The sequence below is a fragment of the Camelina sativa genome, chromosome 12, assembly GCF_030686135.1.
Source record: "Camelina sativa cultivar CO46 ecotype springtype chromosome 12, ASM3068613v1".
Lineage (NCBI taxonomy): Eukaryota > Viridiplantae > Streptophyta > Magnoliopsida > Brassicales > Brassicaceae > Camelina > Camelina sativa.
Window position 1 is genome coordinate 6,150,936 of NC_141891.1, and position 17,952 is coordinate 6,168,887.

General features: G+C 34.7%; 5 protein-coding genes and 1 pseudogene across 13 annotated transcripts; 3 read left to right on the forward strand and 3 right to left on the reverse strand.

Annotated features, from left to right (window-relative positions):
* Positions 1-1,926: 1,926 nt before the first annotated feature.
* LOC104730510 (uncharacterized) lies at positions 1,927-2,810 on the reverse strand. The gene is made up of 3 exons (XM_010449684.3): positions 2,556-2,810; positions 2,285-2,448; positions 1,927-2,187 (listed from the first exon to the last, which is right to left on the reverse strand). Exons 1-3 carry the CDS (start codon positions 2,766-2,768, stop codon positions 2,148-2,150), a joined length of 417 nt encoding a protein of 138 aa, XP_010447986.1. The 5' UTR covers positions 2,769-2,810; the 3' UTR covers positions 1,927-2,147.
* Positions 2,811-3,734: 924 nt separating this feature from the next.
* On the reverse strand, positions 3,735-4,545 carry LOC104730511 (uncharacterized). The gene is made up of 3 exons (XM_010449685.2): positions 4,305-4,545; positions 4,050-4,216; positions 3,735-3,919 (listed from the first exon to the last, which is right to left on the reverse strand). Exons 1-3 carry the CDS (start codon positions 4,524-4,526, stop codon positions 3,877-3,879), a joined length of 432 nt encoding a protein of 143 aa, XP_010447987.2. The 5' UTR covers positions 4,527-4,545; the 3' UTR covers positions 3,735-3,876.
* A 256-nt stretch (positions 4,546-4,801) lies between these two features.
* On the forward strand, positions 4,802-6,870 carry LOC104730512 (ADP/ATP translocase 3, mitochondrial-like). 3 transcript variants are annotated; one of them, XM_010449686.3, is made up of 4 exons: positions 4,802-4,932; positions 5,273-5,777; positions 5,869-6,240; positions 6,320-6,870. In XM_010449686.3, the coding sequence occupies exons 2-4, from the start codon at positions 5,304-5,306 to the stop codon at positions 6,614-6,616; spliced, it is 1,143 nt and encodes a 380-aa protein (XP_010447988.1). In that variant the 5' UTR covers positions 4,802-4,932; positions 5,273-5,303; the 3' UTR covers positions 6,617-6,870. The 3 variants fall into 3 exon arrangements, with proteins under 3 accessions (XP_010447988.1, XP_010447990.1, XP_087335720.1); XM_010449688.3 differs by having other exon boundaries at positions 4,867-4,986; XM_087479594.1 differs by having other exon boundaries at positions 4,878-5,090.
* Positions 6,871-7,117: 247 nt separating this feature from the next.
* On the reverse strand, positions 7,118-13,365 carry LOC104733253 (transmembrane E3 ubiquitin-protein ligase FLY1). Of its 6 annotated transcripts, none has more exons than XM_087479593.1 (16): positions 13,132-13,336; positions 12,756-12,994; positions 12,139-12,211; positions 11,884-12,011; positions 11,614-11,790; positions 11,430-11,496; positions 11,277-11,354; positions 11,014-11,171; positions 10,859-10,918; positions 10,671-10,764; positions 10,245-10,412; positions 9,498-9,826; positions 9,218-9,334; positions 8,980-9,132; positions 8,586-8,655; positions 7,118-8,386 (listed from the first exon to the last, which is right to left on the reverse strand). In XM_087479593.1, the coding sequence occupies exons 2-14, from the start codon at positions 12,894-12,896 to the stop codon at positions 9,031-9,033; spliced, it is 1,692 nt and encodes a 563-aa protein (XP_087335719.1). In that variant the 5' UTR covers positions 12,897-12,994; positions 13,132-13,336; the 3' UTR covers positions 7,118-8,386; positions 8,586-8,655; positions 8,980-9,030. The 6 variants fall into 6 exon arrangements, with proteins under 6 accessions (XP_087335719.1, XP_087335718.1, XP_087335717.1 ...); XM_087479592.1 differs by having other exon boundaries at positions 7,118-8,395; XM_087479591.1 differs by having other exon boundaries at positions 12,756-13,365.
* LOC104730513 (pollen-specific leucine-rich repeat extensin-like protein 3 pseudogene) lies at positions 7,219-8,584 on the forward strand (annotated as a pseudogene). Its single transcript, XR_015575314.1, has one exon. The product of XR_015575314.1 is annotated as a pollen-specific leucine-rich repeat extensin-like protein 3 pseudogene (transcript).
* A 3,245-nt stretch (positions 13,366-16,610) lies between the features above and the next one.
* LOC104730514 (early nodulin-like protein 3) lies at positions 16,611-17,602 on the forward strand. Its single transcript, XM_010449690.3, has 2 exons — positions 16,611-16,893; positions 16,971-17,602. The coding sequence occupies exons 1-2, from the start codon at positions 16,707-16,709 to the stop codon at positions 17,405-17,407; spliced, it is 624 nt and encodes a 207-aa protein (XP_010447992.1). The 5' UTR covers positions 16,611-16,706; the 3' UTR covers positions 17,408-17,602.
* Positions 17,603-17,952: the final 350 nt, after the last annotated feature.

Below are 17,952 nucleotides of genomic sequence, written 5' to 3' on the forward strand. Positions count from 1 at the left end.
GATTAAGTTTTTTTTCTTTTGTCGACAACACGATTAAAGTTCTAAAAGACAGATTTTGGGGGTTTTCAATTTAGAGTTCTTATCGATGGTAGGAACAAAATCGAAAAAAAAATCCCGACCAAGTCGATGATAGTGAAAGAGTATCAAAATCAAACAAATAATTGTTTGGGTTGAATTGATTGGAGAAAATATGATTGTTTATATTATTTGGGAATAATGTTAAAAAGCTGTTAATTTTTTGAGGAAATTAGCATTGAAGTAGAGATAATTTACAGATAAAAATTCTCGATTAAAGATTTTATTTGATTAAATGCCTGATTTTAGGTAGATATATTTCCGTATACGTTTATTTCGGAATATATATCTATAATTAACTACTCCGATTAATTAAAGATTATTTAGGATGTTATTAATTAAGGATTATTTAGGATGTTATTAATAAGGATTATTTAGGATGTTATTAATAAGGATTATTTAGGATGTTATTAATAAGGATTTAAAGCATGATCCGATTAGTGCAATCGGGTTTGTTTGTATGAATTAAAACCGATCCGTTTTGAAAAAAAGAGGATGACACAAATTTTTAACTTCAAAAATGTTAAGATAGATCAAATTTTAAGTTATATTTATGTGTTAGTTTTGTTTAGTGCAAGATAATATAATTGTATTTTACTGTTAATTATAGGATTTAACCTGCAGTTTTCCGTAAAATAATTTGTTCTCTACATTATCATAAATTACTCAATTTAATATATATAATATTCTAATATTGATAATGCTAGCAAAATAATGAAATGATAAAATTATCCGTGTAACACCAAATTAATGATAATTAAATTAATATTCATATTGATCTAAATCCTTCGCACAATATAACTCCATCGCATGATATTTTAACTTTAAGTGTAAATATTCGTTATATATTAAAATAACTCAAATGTAAATTAATCTATATCCGAGTATACTTGTTTGGTTAAAAAAATCCTAAAGCAATTTTTAAAATATATATCCGCTTATAAAAATTTAATTCACATCATATGCTAAAAAAAAATTAAAATTTTATTAACTTTATGTGTTAAATAGTAATTCAAATAATTAAATATAACATTAAATCAAAGTGAAAGGAGAATTATATTTTAATCTAACATATTGCTTTAAATTAGGTAGATAGATTTTAGGAAATTTGAAATTAATATTATCAAATAAGAAAATGATTGTGTTTGGTTGTAAGGATTGTAAAGAATTTAGTTGGGACTTGTTTAGATATAAAGAAAAAAAAAAGAAAAAAGCACAAAAAATATACTCCAAAAATGTTAATATAGATATTGTTTTAAATTAGGTAGATAGATTTTAAGAAATTTGAAAGTAATATTATCAAATAAGGAAATGATTGTATTTGGTTGTAAAGATTGTAGAGAATTTAGTTGGAACTTGTTTGGATATAAAGATAAAAAAAAATAGCACAAAAATGTACTAAAAAAATGTTAAGAAAGATTGACTTTACATTCTTTTTCTTAACTTTTTCAGAATTTCAAAATTTTGTGAATGAGTCATTCGGCCTATTGCACAAAAGTCCAGTCAAAATATGTATTTTGGTTTAATCTCTTATTGTTAGAGAACTCTATGAGCTTATTCATAATTGACGTTAAACTTAGAAATATTAACGTCAGAATATTAAGACGCTTTTTAAACCGACGGTATTGATCTTACGTCACTTTATACCGACGTTAAGTAAGATATTAAATAATGTAATCAGCCGTATTTTTTTTTAGTGTAATTCTTTGTAAAAGCTTTCGTTCTGTTATACTACCAGTCTACTATATTTAAGTGTCCACGTTTCTATTCTTATCCGTATTTGGTATGACTATGATCGTCCTTTTGGCTATGTAAGTGTAGAAACGTTGCGAGATCAAGAAATTTGGTCAATCGTTAAAGCAATTTATGGTTTTGTTTATTAATGGACAATGCCCACTTTTTTCCATAACAACGGTTGTGTCACTTACGGAAATTAAATTCTATTTACTGGTGTTACACTAGCTAGGCACCATTACAAGAAACTCAAGTACATATCCTTTTAACTATATATTGCTGTTACAAGGCTTCCCATTCCAATATTCATACATATATATATATGTATATCCTTGCAATTAATTTAATCTTTCAACGTCGAGATTCTTGGCACTTAACCTGTAACAAAAAAAAAACCCAGTTAATTTGCTCATTTATGCATAGGAAAAGACTACACCAAGCAATAAAAAAATGTGGGGAGGAGAATGGAAATAACCGAGAACAGTCCATAGCAACGGAGATGGGGAAGCTGAGAGTAAGAGAACAACGGAGGGGAAGGTTACTAATGGCGTTGGGGAGAAAAGGAAGATGATTTGCATTTGCCATTATCTCTATGCACACACACACTCTCTCTATCTCTCTATGCTCCTCTCTCGATCCCTACATTAGTCATTAGAAATAATTAATAATATAATTCATTAACGGTGAAACCGTGAAAAAGAAGTAACCAAAATCGAAGAATCGAGATAGAGAGTAATATATATAACTGGAGGGGGTAACTTGACGCCGTTGTTCAAGTGGCGCACGCCTCTGCAGCATTCTGGAGAAGGTTGCTGGAACACTCCCTCGACGAAGCCCATGCACGGCATGAAACTCACGAACACGTCCCTGCACAGCGCCATCGGATTAGTGTCCTGAGAAACGGCGGTTTTCATAAGAACCAAGAACGTTACGATCAGTATGGTACGATCTATCGTCATTGATCTTTTAATTTTGACTGGGTACACTAGCGAAGATGAGATGATTTGGGTGCGATCGCACTATATATAGTAGTTTAGTACTAATCAATTTGTTTAGTTTAATGAACTCATGTACATCTCATGCTTCCTTCTTACTCGGATTAGTTCCAGTTGATGAGTTTTCTTGAATCTTTTGATATAATTTAAAATTTTTTCTTACATATATATGTTTAACATTCTATGTATTTCTTTAGGTAATTAGTAGGTTATAATTGCATGTAATTCGGGTTTATTTATATTGCATGCATTCCATGTGTGAAATGTGTGAGGTGTCATACTGTCATGTCATCTAATATTAATACATGCATGAGCCGATATCATTGCCTATAATCTGGTATCATCAGGACAATTTTTAACTAGTTTTGGATCACAAATTCGAACCACATCACCTTGATTGTCTATAAGGTCTTGTCCGTATGAAAAGGAGAAAAAGATATAGCAACCTTATTAACAAGTCTTTACTATCTTATAGATTCAAAACATCTAAATTAATGTTTTACTATAATTAAGATGTACATTCAGTTTTAGTTCATTCAATAAATAAATAATTTGGGTCTTTAGCGTTGCGCTGTGAGTGGATATATTACCGTCAATCCTCTATAAGAAAGAACTCTAATATTATCACCTCCTCTTTGTAAAAACCTCACTATATATGTTCTAATATATTTACCATTTTTAAAAATTTCTTTTTTAAAAAAATAACTTATGTGTCGATGATGACTTTTCTATTCGGCTACTCATGTCCCATAATCGGTTAAGAAATGACCAAGTGCGAGAAATTTGGTTGTAAACACTTCAGTTTACGATATTGTTGCTTAAATTGATGGACAAAACTCTCTTTTAATGGTTAATCAGGTTATGGTAATTAATAATTATGAAGTAGAAGCCAGTTGATGAATGTAATGCACGTATACACACAAGCACTAATTATTAAAGAAAACACTATTTGCTTTTGTGACATAGTCACTAATACAATACACTCTTACATATAACTTTTAACTATATTGCTGTTGCATGCTACAAGTCATCCCTTAACAATATTCCTGTGTATATCTTGAATTCTTGGTAGTTAATTTGAGATTTCAGCGTTGAGATCCTTCGTGTTTCTAAACCTGTAACAATAAAAGTATCAATTTATTAGTTCATACATCGAGAAGAAATGTAACAAAATGCCATTTTTTCTCCCAAAAAGACTAAAAAACTAAGCAAAAAAAAAAAGAAGAGAGGAGAATGGAAAATAACTGAGAACAGTCCATAGCAATGGAGATGGGAAAGCTGAGAGTAAGAGAACAACGGAGTGGAAGATTGCTAATGGCGCTAGGGAGAAAAGGAAGATGATTATTTGCATTTGCCATCATCTCTATGCATGCACACACTCTCCTTGTCTCTCCATTCCCATGTATCGTTCCCTACGTTATTCATTAGAAATAATTAATTAATGGTGAAAAGAAGAAACTGATCGTAATCGAAGAATCGAGAAAGGGAGAGAGTAAATACTGGAGCCGTGAACCTGACGACGTTGTTCAAGTGGCTCACGCCTCTGCAGCAATCTGGAGAAGGGTTCCGGTATATTCCCTCGACGAAGCCCATGCACGGGCCGAAATTCACGAACACGTCCCTGCAAGGCTCTATCGGCGGAGGGGGGTCCATTGGATCACTGTCCTCTTGGGAAACGGCTGTCTTCATCAGGACCAAGAACGCCACGACTAGTATCTTCATTGATCTGTTTAACTGAGTACACTAGCGAAGGTGAGATGATTTGTGTGAGATCACACTATATATAGTAATAGTACCATATAACCAATTTGTTTAGTTTTAATGAACTCATGTATTTCTCATGCGCCCTTCTTACTCGGATTAAATTTTGGGTTCATTTAAAAGAATAGAGGATAATATCAAAAATAGTCGTGACGACTCGGGTCCCTTAAATTGGGCCCAGAAAGAAACGGGTCAAAGGAGTCCAGTAGCATTTTCGTAATGTTAGATAACAATATGCCCTTTTTCGTCTTTTCTCATCTAGGACCAGAATCATGTAGAACCTCCTCCTCTCGCCTCTTTCAAGAGCTCTCTGTCTCGTTTAAGGAATCAGTGATTGTTTTGGCTCTATCGACTCCAAAAATTCTAGGTTTATCATTGATGATTCTCTTACTGCTCTCTCTGTTTTATTGCTCTGCTTCTCGTGAGAAATTATGCTTCTTTATGCTACCTCGTTGCTTTAATCTTTAGAAATGGAGGATTTCATTTGACCTGCTACTAGGTTTTGGTTGTGGTGGTATTTGTGAAGTATGTCGCATTGTAGTTGATAGATTGTAATGGTGGCTTTATAGAAAAGTTAACTTGGAAATGGCTTCTCTGTTTTTGTTCCAGTTTTGGTTATGATCATTGTCTTGAAGCATGTATAAGTATATAAATGTCGAGAAAGCAAGAATCTTTGGTGTTTAAATTGTTGTTTTGTTACTTTGCAGATCACCTTTTTACTTCGTTTTACTAAATACAATGGATGGAGCAAAGCATCCATCTGTGTTTCAGAAGCTTTATGGACAACCTTACTTGATAAGTAGGCTTTCGCCGAGTGTGCCAGCTCGTGAGTACGGCGTCTCTGATGCTTATGTCAATGGAGGTTTGAAGAGTCTATTGCAGTCGACTAACCAAGGCGTTGGCTTTTCTCTTCTACCACATGGTTCATTGCCTGTTGTATCTGTTCAAGCCCCTAGTGAGAAAACTGGCACTGGTTTCTTGATCGATTTCCTTATGGGAGGAGTCTCAGCTGCTGTTTCAAAGACCGCAGCAGCGCCTATAGAGCGTGTGAAACTCTTGATTCAGAATCAAGATGAAATGATCAAAGCTGGCCGTCTCTCTGAGCCATACAAAGGAATCAGTGATTGTTTTGGCCGAACAGTCAAAGACGAAGGAATGGTTGCTCTTTGGAGAGGCAACACTGCCAATGTTATCAGATACTTCCCCACTCAGGTGTAGTTTTTTCTTCTTCTTCTTCTTTGGCGTTGTATTACGGGTATAGATGTTGAGATGGGTGTGTTAAGCAAATATTTCTGTTTTGCAGGCTTTAAACTTTGCGTTCAAAGATTACTTCAAGAGGCTTTTTAACTTCAAGAAAGACAAAGATGGCTACTGGAAGTGGTTTGCAGGGAACCTGGCGTCTGGTGGTGCAGCTGGTGCATCATCTCTGCTATTTGTGTACTCTTTAGATTACGCTCGTACCCGTTTGGCCAATGATGCCAAGGCGGCAAAGAAAGGTGGTCAGCGGCAGTTTAATGGCATTACCGACGTGTACAAGAAGACTATAGCCTCTGATGGCATTGTCGGCCTTTACCGTGGTTTCAACATCTCATGTGTTGGAATTATCGTGTACCGTGGGCTTTACTTTGGATTGTATGATTCCTTGAAGCCTGTGGTTTTAGTTGATGGTCTCCAGGTACAAAAACAAAGAAAACTCTTCGTTTCAACATATTGAGTCCTCTGTTACTGTTTACTCATTCCTCTAAGCTGTACAGGATAGCTTCCTTGCGAGTTTCTTGCTGGGATGGGGAATTACCATTGGAGCTGGACTTGCGTCTTACCCAATCGACACAGTGCGTAGAAGAATGATGATGACATCAGGTGAAGCAGTGAAGTACAAGAGCTCTCTTCAGGCCTTCTCTCAGATCGTCAAGAACGAAGGGGCCAAGTCACTCTTCAAGGGTGCAGGTGCCAATATCCTCCGTGCTGTTGCTGGGGCTGGTGTGCTCGCCGGCTATGACAAGCTCCAGCTCATTGTGTTGGGCAAGAAGTATGGCTCTGGTGGTGGCTAAATGATGAAGATAATGAAAGATAAGCCCTTAAGGTCTATGAGTGAATAAGTCTGTGTTCCTAAAAATGTTGCTTTACGAATACTGAATGAGTCTACTCTGTGTGCAGTCGTGGTGTACTCTGTGTAAAGTCGTGCCCCTTTGGCCTTAGTCTTAGTGTAGTTCTGTTGACTTTTCTTGACAAAAGAATAATATAAAGAAAAACCACTGGACACAGACACAGTTCGTAAATAAAATAAAACCTGTTTTTGTTATCAGTTTGATTGTGGATAGTATTCACTGAACACGTACATGCTGAGAGATCCGAAGAATTTAAATGTAATGTTATGCCTATTTTTTGTATAATTCAGATAGGCTTTTCTTGGGTTGTAAGCGAATGCGTGATCTAAGTCCAACACTAAGATTTGGTCTTGAAAGGTGTCAATTTCAGATCCCACTTCAAACCACTTCAGATAGCTACAAGTAAGGAGGTGAGTCCTTTTCCTTGATCTTATACCACCAGTAGATTCATCCTCTGCAATAATTACTTTAAAGAATGAAACATAAAAATGTCTGTCTATATAAACCAACATACTTAAAACGAAGGATCTATAACTTGTCTTTCAATGGCTCTCTCTCTAACATTTCACGTCCTTATCTCAGTTCTTGTTCATCTATCTCTAGTATCAACTGAAAAGCATAGCCATCACCACCACGCAAGTCACACTCTTCACCCACATACCCCAAGCCCTAACCAGCAGCTTCAGCAAGCGTATCATGCACTTCAAGCATGGAAGAAGGTCATCTATTCCGACCCAAAGAACTTAACTGCTGACTGGGTTGGTCCTTCAGTCTGCAGCTACACTGGCATCTTCTGTGCCCCATCCCCTTCCGATCCAAACACTCTAGTTGTTGCCGGAATAGATCTCAATCACGGTGACATCGCTGGTTTCCTGCCTGAAGCCATTGGCCTTCTGTCTGACCTTGCTCTCATCCATCTCAATAGCAATCGCTTCTGCGGCATCCTTCCTAGTTCGTTGGCCAATCTATCGTTACTCTATGAGCTGGACCTCAGCAACAACCGCTTTGTAGGTCCTTTTCCAGATGTCGTCCTTTCACTCCCTTCTCTAAAGTACCTTGACCTTCGTTACAATGAGTTTGAAGGCCCCTTGCCTCCAAAACTCTTCAGCAATCCCCTTGACGCCATTTTTGTGAACAACAACCGGTTAACAAGCCTCATTCCTCGAGATTTCACTGGAACAACCGCCTCTGTTGTCGTCTTTGCCAACAATGATTTTAGTGGTTGTCTACCTCCAACAATAGCCCGCTTTGCAGATACCTTGGAAGAGCTTCTCCTAATAAACTCAAGCTTATCTGGGTGTCTACCCCCTGAAGTCGGGTATCTCTACAAGTTAAGAGTCCTGGACGTGAGCTACAACAGTTTAGTTGGTCCTGTACCTTACAGTCTCGCTGGGCTAGGCCATCTAGAGCAGCTGAATCTGGAACACAACATGTTCACTGGCACTGTCCCTCTTGGAGTCTGCGTTTTGCCCAGTCTACTGAACCTTACTTTCTCTTACAACTATATCAGTGAAGAAGAAGGCATCTGCAAGAACCTGACTTCTAGAGGAATAGCCGTCGATGATCGCTACAACTGTCTGCCTGACAAACCGCTTCAGTGGAGCCAAAAAGTATGTGATGCTGTACTTGACCACCCCATAGACTGCTATGACCACGAATGCTCAGCCATGGCTCCTCTGGTTGCTCCATCTACCGCAGGACCTTCCATTGCTCCTGGTCCATCTGACACATAAGGATTCACTTGTATGCGCACAATGACAAGATGTTATGTATGCAAAGAAGATGAAAGAACAAGAAATGTGTGAAAGATTTAGTTGTGGGGTGAAAGAATATGCACTAAGATTGTAAAATTATACAATTATACAGAACACAAAGTCAATCCGCGGTATCTAGCCGCAGTTACAGATTCCACCTTTACTCTATTTTCATCTAAAAATCTTCTAAACCTCTCCAAGGACCTGAAATTAGAAAACCAGCTCCACCTGTTTCAGAGACAAATTTTTTTTGCAGCAGTTAACTTCGTGATTTTGAGAAAACTCACACTCTAAGAATGTTTGACAAATTATTCTGACAAAATAGGAACCAAGAAACCTTGAAAACACTAAAATAAAAGCATGATTCCTCATAGGCCGACCATTTACAGAGCCTGAAATTTCTCATTCATAAAATCACATTCAAGTTTGTTAACAATAAGTTTCCTTCAGACAGAACCAAAACACAATCTATATACCTAATAGGCAAAGCAACTACCAAGAAAAAACAGATTAAAAAAAACTCAGGTTAGGAAGTTCATTTTGAGTTGTTACCCGCAATAAACTGAGTGAAGCAGGTACATCCTAACAAACCGAAAACATCCTCTATGCTGGAGGAAGAGAACGCCGACAAGTTGGGCACTCCATTTTTATATCCATCCATCTCTGTAAGCAGCCCGAGTGGAAGAAATGTTCACATGGAGTTACCTGTTCTCAGAACAAACACGCTAATGATTATGTCTGTTAGGGGAAAAATAATGTAGTTATGAGAAGCCAAAAGAAACTGCTGTACCATGCAATCACTGGTATGCTGTCTGAGATCAATAGCGGTCATGCAAATAACGCAATCAGTGTTGCGGCTTACGTCCCGATTAATTCTTCGGTGATAGTTGTATTTCTCTGGTAGCATCTGAGTATAGGCGTAAACGATAACGAAAGAGATTAGCTGTAGGCAGAAACAATTTAACAAATAGGAAAGAGACCTAAAATATCCAAATTAAACAGAAACCGTAGTGTAAACCTATATAATGAACGTTCCATATGTAGTTTACATGGAAAAAGAACAAACTAACCTGACGGGGAACAAAGCAACGTGAACCAAAATAATGCTGAAGAAGAAGAACGACAGCTTGCAACCCCATGAATATGCACAAGCATACGCACCAGAACTTGTTGGGCTCTACACGCATGAAGTTGTGTGGGCATCCAAAAACATATAACGGTATAGCTAACCGTGTAGCTGTCATACCCAAGATGTAATAAGGGTGCAGAGGCTTTCTTGAATCCCGGACGACATTGGCAACTATCTGTGGTATCCAAAATGAGTACATGAGAAGAAGAATCGGCTGCATGTAGTTGTGGAACTGGTACATTATCAAAATGCCTCCAAGAAGAATCCCATCTGTTATAATATAGTGATAATGATGAAACATCAGCGTTAACATCTCAATTGCGTCAAAGATTTCAGCTAAATGAAAACAAAAGTCACATAAATGGTGAGGAAGTTTAGTGCACAAGATTCAGTGCAGATAATAGTCATTAGATTCAAGTTAACTTACATTGGCAAGTGAGTGTAACCAAGCAGGTATAATTAGGAAATTTTGAGGAGACAAGTAATACCATTTTTTCCCTACCAAGGTTAAAATAGAGTTTCCTAAAATGCAATTTTCTTATCGGGAGATTATATTTTTCTGTGTTAGATGTTTGAAAGAAAGAGGAGAAGAGAATCAAGCAGTCATATGACTCATATCATAAAAGTGGAGGAAGACAAGAGTTTGAAGCTTGAATTGATAACAAAGACCAAATAAGGAAGTACTCACAGAAACGGCTGTACAGAAAGGACAGTTCTCGCCTCATTGTTTCCCAACCCTCTCCGCTGTTGGAAGGACGGGTTGCTTTCCATATCGCCAAAAGATATCTCATCTCAAAAATCGAAAAGACTACGAATTTGAAGAACGCAGCGGTTGCAAATGCATTAAACAGAGATTCTGCATGAGAAAAACATATATCACAATGTCAACTAGCATACGAGCCAGTCAGACAGCAATAGAAATTCCAAAACAATGAATGTGTAATTTATCAAACAGATGCATTAGCAACAAAGACTATTATCAAATTGCAGGGGAAATACACAGTAAAGAAAAAAAGCTATCAAAAACATGTTACATGAAAAATGAAGTCATATATGAGATTTTAAAAACATGGCATCCTTCAACGCATGAGTACAGTTATAAAGATAGACATACCGACTAATATACCGGCCGTGAGATGTAAAAGGCACAAATAAGCATCCATGATCGCTTGTTGCCCAATCATCACAATAGATACCTTGGCAGCACCCTTGAATACACAAGAACTTCCAGAAGTTAGTTTTTTAATTCATTCTGTACAAGAATAACAATAATAGAACATCTGGTTTACATCAGTATCTTACAGATTGTGTGTTACCGTGCTCCATCTGTCGGATTAACAAAAGAACCTGGAGGAAAGAGACCTAAATGCAATAGAAAGTTAAGGAACACGCTAAAATTGCACAAGCTCTCAGCATTATCTTATGAAAGGGTGGACGACTATTTAAGTAAAGGATACAAAAGTAACCATCAGTGTATAGTTCACAGCCTTGTTATAGTAGACTTCGACGTTTACAGAAGTTGCATTCAGTAACAAAGGCGAGAAACAATCTCCGTCATCGCCTACCCCAGGACTTTCCATCAATCCTTCCATGTGATAATAATTTTTGTCTCCATCTACCAAATTATGGAAAAGCTCCTCAACATAAGACTAAATGTGACTAAGGAGACAAAGAATACGCCAGAATCAACTCGATGTCTATAGTTAGAAAGAATGCATACTATTTTCACTAGAAGCCACACGGGATACTTGAGCTGCTATTTCGATATTACAGTGCTTCTCCATTTCATTTACTGGAGCTGAAGTACAAGAGAATTGAAGATCAGAGTCGCGGAAAAGTAAACCACACAGGAAAAAAATAGGATACTGCTTACAAATTTTGCGTCTCAGTAATCTGTCTCTTGGAGATTCTTGAAACACTTGAGAAGAGAAAATTCCTAGCTGTCCAACAGCAGAAAGTCGACACTAGTAAGCTCTTGGAACATTTAAACACATCAAACCAGCCATCACAAGAAAAGCACTATCATAACTGGGTCGAACTAGAGTCTTATGCATTACCAAATGATAGGGATTTGAGAGAAGATTATTGTCTTCTTGCCCTGAGTCACTCTCCTTGCCGCTATTAGCCACAAGGCGGAGTTGTCTAAAAGGCCATATATATACACCTTCGAGATTTATTTGGGCACCACCCACATTTTGTTCATTGTCAAATACGTCATGGAAAACAACAACACCCTGTTCCATGAACTTTGTTAGAACCTCAAATATTGCATGCTACACAGTCAAGGGAGATCCCAAAATACAGACTTTAGAAGCTGAACTGTTCACCTGAACATAATGCACACCAGTTATCTTTGTCGGAACTGCCACTAACTCAACCACAGAATTACCATTTTCTTTTTGAAAGTCTTGAAACTTTGAAGAGCTATTTACGGAATTCAGAAACTTCCAAGTTCCTGAAAAATACCCACAATAGACCTTTATATTCCATACGGAGTCTAAAACATAAAGCAGTAGACATATACCCACAACACAGTAGACAATCCTGAAGTGGTAAAAAATGAAGAAGGACATGCAACAAACCTCTATATGTTCCTGTTATATTCCACGCGGAAAACGGTCCTACTTCAGCTTCTTGTTTTCTACCAAAGAGCCACTGCAAGTTCATGAAAACCTCTCAAATAAGACCACTACCCAAACATTGCCTCATTTACTCTGAAGTACTGGTATCTTGTTCACTTTGCACAGTCTGCTAAAACCACTAGCAATACAAAACCCAAAACTGAAAATGTCATCCTAGATTCCCCACTACCAATGATTCTACTTCTGTAACAACTAACCAGCTTCTACCTAAGAGGCTAAGGCACCATTATGGCCTTATGGGTCTCATCTCACCACACTATCGAAATTCGAAAGATTCACCAGCCGAACAAAACTTGGATACTAATGGGCTAAATCAAGCTAAGATTAGATAACATAAATTATTTCCAGCTTACTCAATCAAACAGTATGATCAATGTCCTAATATCATTTTACTCTGATCAGCTCAATTTTGCTAGAAAAAAAAAACAAAGAAGATAATCTCAAACTTAGATCATACTGTTTGATTCATCAATTAGGACCAATCATTCAGCAAATCATGAGCACAAACAAGTCAATGAATTTTGAGAAATCATCAATGAAAAAAAAAAAACACAAACCTCGTCGCTCCATGATCGAGTTTTCTCCCTAATGGGTCTCAATCCATCCGCTTGTTGAGAAATCGCCGTCAACCAAATCAATAAACAGAAGAGAACCTGACACTCGAACCCTAATCCCAAAACCTCCAGCTTCTTCTTCATATCACTCAAAAATCCTTTCTTTTATGACTTAACCACCCAAAATCAAAAGATACGACTGGATCAGAACTGATACGAGTCTTGCTCCAAAAACCACATCACTGAAGAAAATAACCCATTTTTAGGTCACAGAAGCAAACACAGAGAAGAGAGATGAAGTCAAAACAAAAGGATTGGTGCGCTGTATCAGACAAGCAGATACAAAGATGTTTACAGATAAACAACAAACAACAACAACCTTGAGAGATTTGTAATAACAATTATTAAAAAAAAAACTCCAAATTGAAATTAGAAATTTTGTTTCTGCGGTCGTTGAAGCTTCTCAATCAACGTACTCTCTCTCAATAACTCTCGTTTGTTGAACAAGTCGAAACCTTCTTTTTTTTTTTTCTCTGATTTATTTTTGAGTTTTTTACTTTATTTAAGTTTTTTTTGGTTCTGTTAAAAACGAAGGTTCAATGTTTTTAATTTTAATAGATAAAAGATGTTAGTTGAAGTTTCATATTCTCAGGTCTTCTTCCTTTACGCCTTGAAACATCTTGTTTCCCAAAACATACAAAAGAAGACTAGAATACCAAAATTTACGTTTTTCCTTGGATTAAAACATAAGTAGAAAATATTAATTATGATCACTTTAGGAACATTTTTATTAATTAGATCCTTGACCCCTTGCTAAGATTCCTAATTCCCATTATAGAAAGTAAAATTCTTGTAATATTGTCCAACTAGTTCAGCTTTAAAGTTAGATATGAGAAAGTGTGTAAAAATTACCAATTTCTCTAATTAGGAGAAATGATATTATGCACACTACTAATCTAATAATAGAGGACTAGCTAACAACCCGCACATAGTACGTGCGGATAAATCGATCAAATAAAATTATTATTTAAGATCTAAAAATCGTGTGTGTAAAACAAAATATATAACTAATTTTTATTTTATTTTATTCAAATTTGCTATTATTTTGTGTAAAAATATATTTCACCCGTGAAAACTATGAATTTTAACGTGGTAGAGAAATTTGTATAGACTTTATTTAATAAAATATGTGTAATTATCAACTTAAGAAAATAATTTGTTGTTTCTTAAAGAACAATAATATAGATTCAAATTAAATGGCTACACATAGTTTTAATTGATGTAATGAATTTTGATTTAAATCTATAATGGCATAGATGTAATTAGTATAATTAATGATGGTTATTTGCTAAAATGTGGTTCGAGCTCTCTGACGATGACACATCAGCATTTTTCAAGAATGCTTCTCTGTTAATATAAACAAGTGAATTATTATTTAGGAACTAAAGTCCTAGTCATAATAATAGGTTTGCTCATATTTCTGTTTTATTTAATTTGCATTTAATTATTTTGTGTAAAATATGTTTTACCCGTGAAATATGGAAAAATTTTAAACATAGTGGAAAAAGTTTTGATAAAATGTTATTAGTAATGCTAATCTGTTTTTTTGTGTTTTAAAAAATCAAATTAATATATTCTTTATTTCACATTATTATCTACATTGATATGCCAATAAATAGATAAGACAATATTTTTAGAATAATCAATTTAAACTAATCCTAAGTTTAAAAATACCATGAGAAAATATATTAAAATTGTAAATAATATTTTTTTCTCCAAATGGTAAATAATAATAATAATAATAAAGTGTAGTAGTGGTGAAAATTTATAGGAAAAAATGAATGTCTAGGGGTTTCAAAAAATTCAGTATCATGTTAAGATCGCTAAATCACCATTTATTATTAAATTATTAAAAATTCAATATCTTATTATTATGATTATTGCGATAGTTATTTTTGATAAAAAAATTAAATATATTTGAATAGTCATTGGAATTTTTAAATAGGACACATATTTTTTTCAAAAATTTAAATTGGTGAATAAATTTAAAATTGTTTATGAAATGCTATTTATTTTTAAGATTATTGTGATAATTAATTTTTAAAATATACTTGAATAGTCATCAGATTTTTTAAAATTGGAGAATAAGTTTTGCATTTCAAAAATTTCAAATAATGAATAAGTTTTTAATAGTTTGTGAATGTAATTAACTTATAATTAAATATGTTATGAAAATGATAATTAAATGATTACCTATATTTTATGGTCTTAATAGTCGATTAAGTCGTTCATTTTTTTAAACTAATATAAAAACATTATCCTATATATTCTAATGACATATTTATGTAAATAATAATGAAAAAAATATTTTCTTATATATTTTAATGACACATTTAATAAATCAAAAGTCTTGTTTTTGTAAATATGTTTATCTTGAGATGCGTAACTGCAATTAATTTTTCAAATCGCTCTGGCGACGATACATCAACATTTTTAACAAAGTGCTTCCCTATATTATATACAGGGGATATAGGGGATTATAATGATTCTTCTACTACTAATTGGGCTTCAATAGTAGACCCAATCTATTTGAAATGTGTAAAGCCTTTCTTACAATATTAAACCCAATCTATTTGAAAAAAGCCCACTAAAACTTTATTAATATTGTACTAGGTTTTCACTCGCGGTACACCGCGTGACTAAATTATAAATTCTTGTATTTTAAATAATAATTTTTAATTTATTTAGTTTTCAAATTCCTAATTAATTAACTTTTATCTAATTAATTTATAATTTTGTTTAGAATATTTTTTCTCCTTCTTACGTTTTATACAGTTTAGAACCTAATTACATGAAATTTGTTATTAGATAGAATATAAAATTTTAAAATACTTAGTTTCATTTTCAATAATTAAACTGAGGTATATACCTATATGGTATGTTAGTGTATATTTTTATGTGTATACAAACTTTTTTCGGAATATTAAGAATGTGTTGTAGTATGTGTAATATTTTGTAGTTCATACACTAAATAATTTATAAGTTAATTTTTCAAACTATGACTATAAATCTATAGTATATGAAATAAACTAATAGTTTTAGTGTTGGTTCTATAGTCCAAATCCGCCATGATAGGTGGATCACACAACATGTTTAAATATTTTTAATTTGCAAAAACTAATCATACGAAACCCGTGAAAGTAAATTATAGTATGTGAGGTTAAAAGTAATTTTATCAAATCAATTTTTCAAATTTTTATCAAGTAAAGAACAATATTTGGGTAATACAAGGGGTGAACCTCTTCATTCACCTCCTTCTAAAATAAGGAAATAAAATATGTATAAATTTGCAATTATGTTTGTTACCTTTTAAAATATTTGGTTTCTATTTAAAAAATGGAATATAGGTAAAATTAATTTGTTTATTAAACAAATTATTTAATTTTAATGGCATGTTTGTAAATAAGTGCCAACTTCAAGATTTATTTTATAAATGTATATATAGATTATTGGGTGTATATATAAAAAAATTATATATAGAGTAGAACAATATGTAACGTAAGTTTGAATAATAAATATAATAAATAATAAAGGATTTCAGTTTTTTAATATAGATGGCTAAAGAATTATAAAGATCTGAGTGAAAAAATTGGTTGTTTGTGAGAAAGAACGTGAAAAATTAAAGTTAGATAGCCGTTAAGTCCATTGCATGTCGAGACGTGTAAAGAAAGAAGAGATGAGAGAAAAAAAAAATCGAAACGCTTCTAATTAATTTGCATTTCTCTAGGTAATTGATGCACTACACTGCCAAAAGCTTGAGCTAACGGCTACATCTTCTTTACTTTCACCATAAATAAGCACTTCTCTTCTTGAGGTTGCAAATAAACACAAACAATTTATAGAGAGAGATAACCTTCTAATTAAGAGAGAGTTGATAAGAGTTTTGGATCAGAGATGGGTTTGGTCAGGAGGTTCGACTTTGATCTTTACTTGATCATTGTGATGTTGATGGGTTTGGGGTTTACGATGTCAAATGGGTACAAGTTCTATGTTGGTGGGAGGGATGGTTGGGTCCTTACTCCTTCCGAGGATTATTCTCTTTGGTCTCACCGAAACCGGTTTCAAGTCAACGACACTCTTCGTAAGTCTTTCTCCTCTTCTCTTCCATATAGACAATGTGTCAATACTAATGGAAAAATAATTTTGATTTATACAAAGATTTTAAGTACGCCAAGGGAAAAGATTCAGTGTTGGAGGTGAGTGAACAAGAGTACAACACATGCAACACGACTCATCCATTGACTTCCCTCTCAGACGGAGACTCTCTCTTTCTACTTAGCCACTCAGGTTCCTTCTTTTTCATCAGTGGCAACTCTCAAAACTGTCTCAAAGGCCAGAAACTAGCCGTCAAGGTCTTGTCCACCGTCCATCACAGCCACTCTCCTCGTCATACCTCTCCCTCCCCGTCTCCGTCACCTTCACTGTCTACAATCCATCAGGGTTTGTCCTCGCCGGGGCCTTCTCCAGGACTGGAACCATCATCTGATTCACACACTCATGTTCCGGCTCCAGGGCCAGCGTTGGCTCACAATTCGGCCGGTATGTTTGGTCCGGGGTTGGTGGTTTTTGTGATTATGATAAGTTCTATGTTTTAGGGGTTTTTAAATTGTCGCTGGTCATTAAATTTGTGAGAGTTCCCTCTACAGTTGAGTTTCATATTTACCTGCAATTCTGCATGTTTTGTTGTTAGTATGTTTGAAGCATATGTAACCATTTTTAATGTGTTTCCCCTGTCTCGTAATTTGTTCTTGCTTAAGAGAATATTTAAATAGAGCTTTTGTATTACTTAATTAGATGCGAATTTTTTTTCTTTTATGTTTTAATTATGATCATGCTATAGCTATACGTACGTATCTGCTCATGCAAAACTTCTCCACATACTTAAATCTTGTCGTTGAAACATAGTTTTGTATATTACGAAATTAAAAAAAAAGAAATTGTTACCGTACCCGGCCCGCTTAATTATGCGAGCTTATTGAGCTACATGCCATATCAATCCAGCAGTGAGCGACCAAGTTCAGTGCTATTCTTAGTGACCGATTGAGATATGATCAAACTCTTTTTAGTTACAAACAAAAAAATTAAGCAATCAACTCTAGAAAACATTGAATAAGTTATGGAGTAAGAACCGGGCAAACGA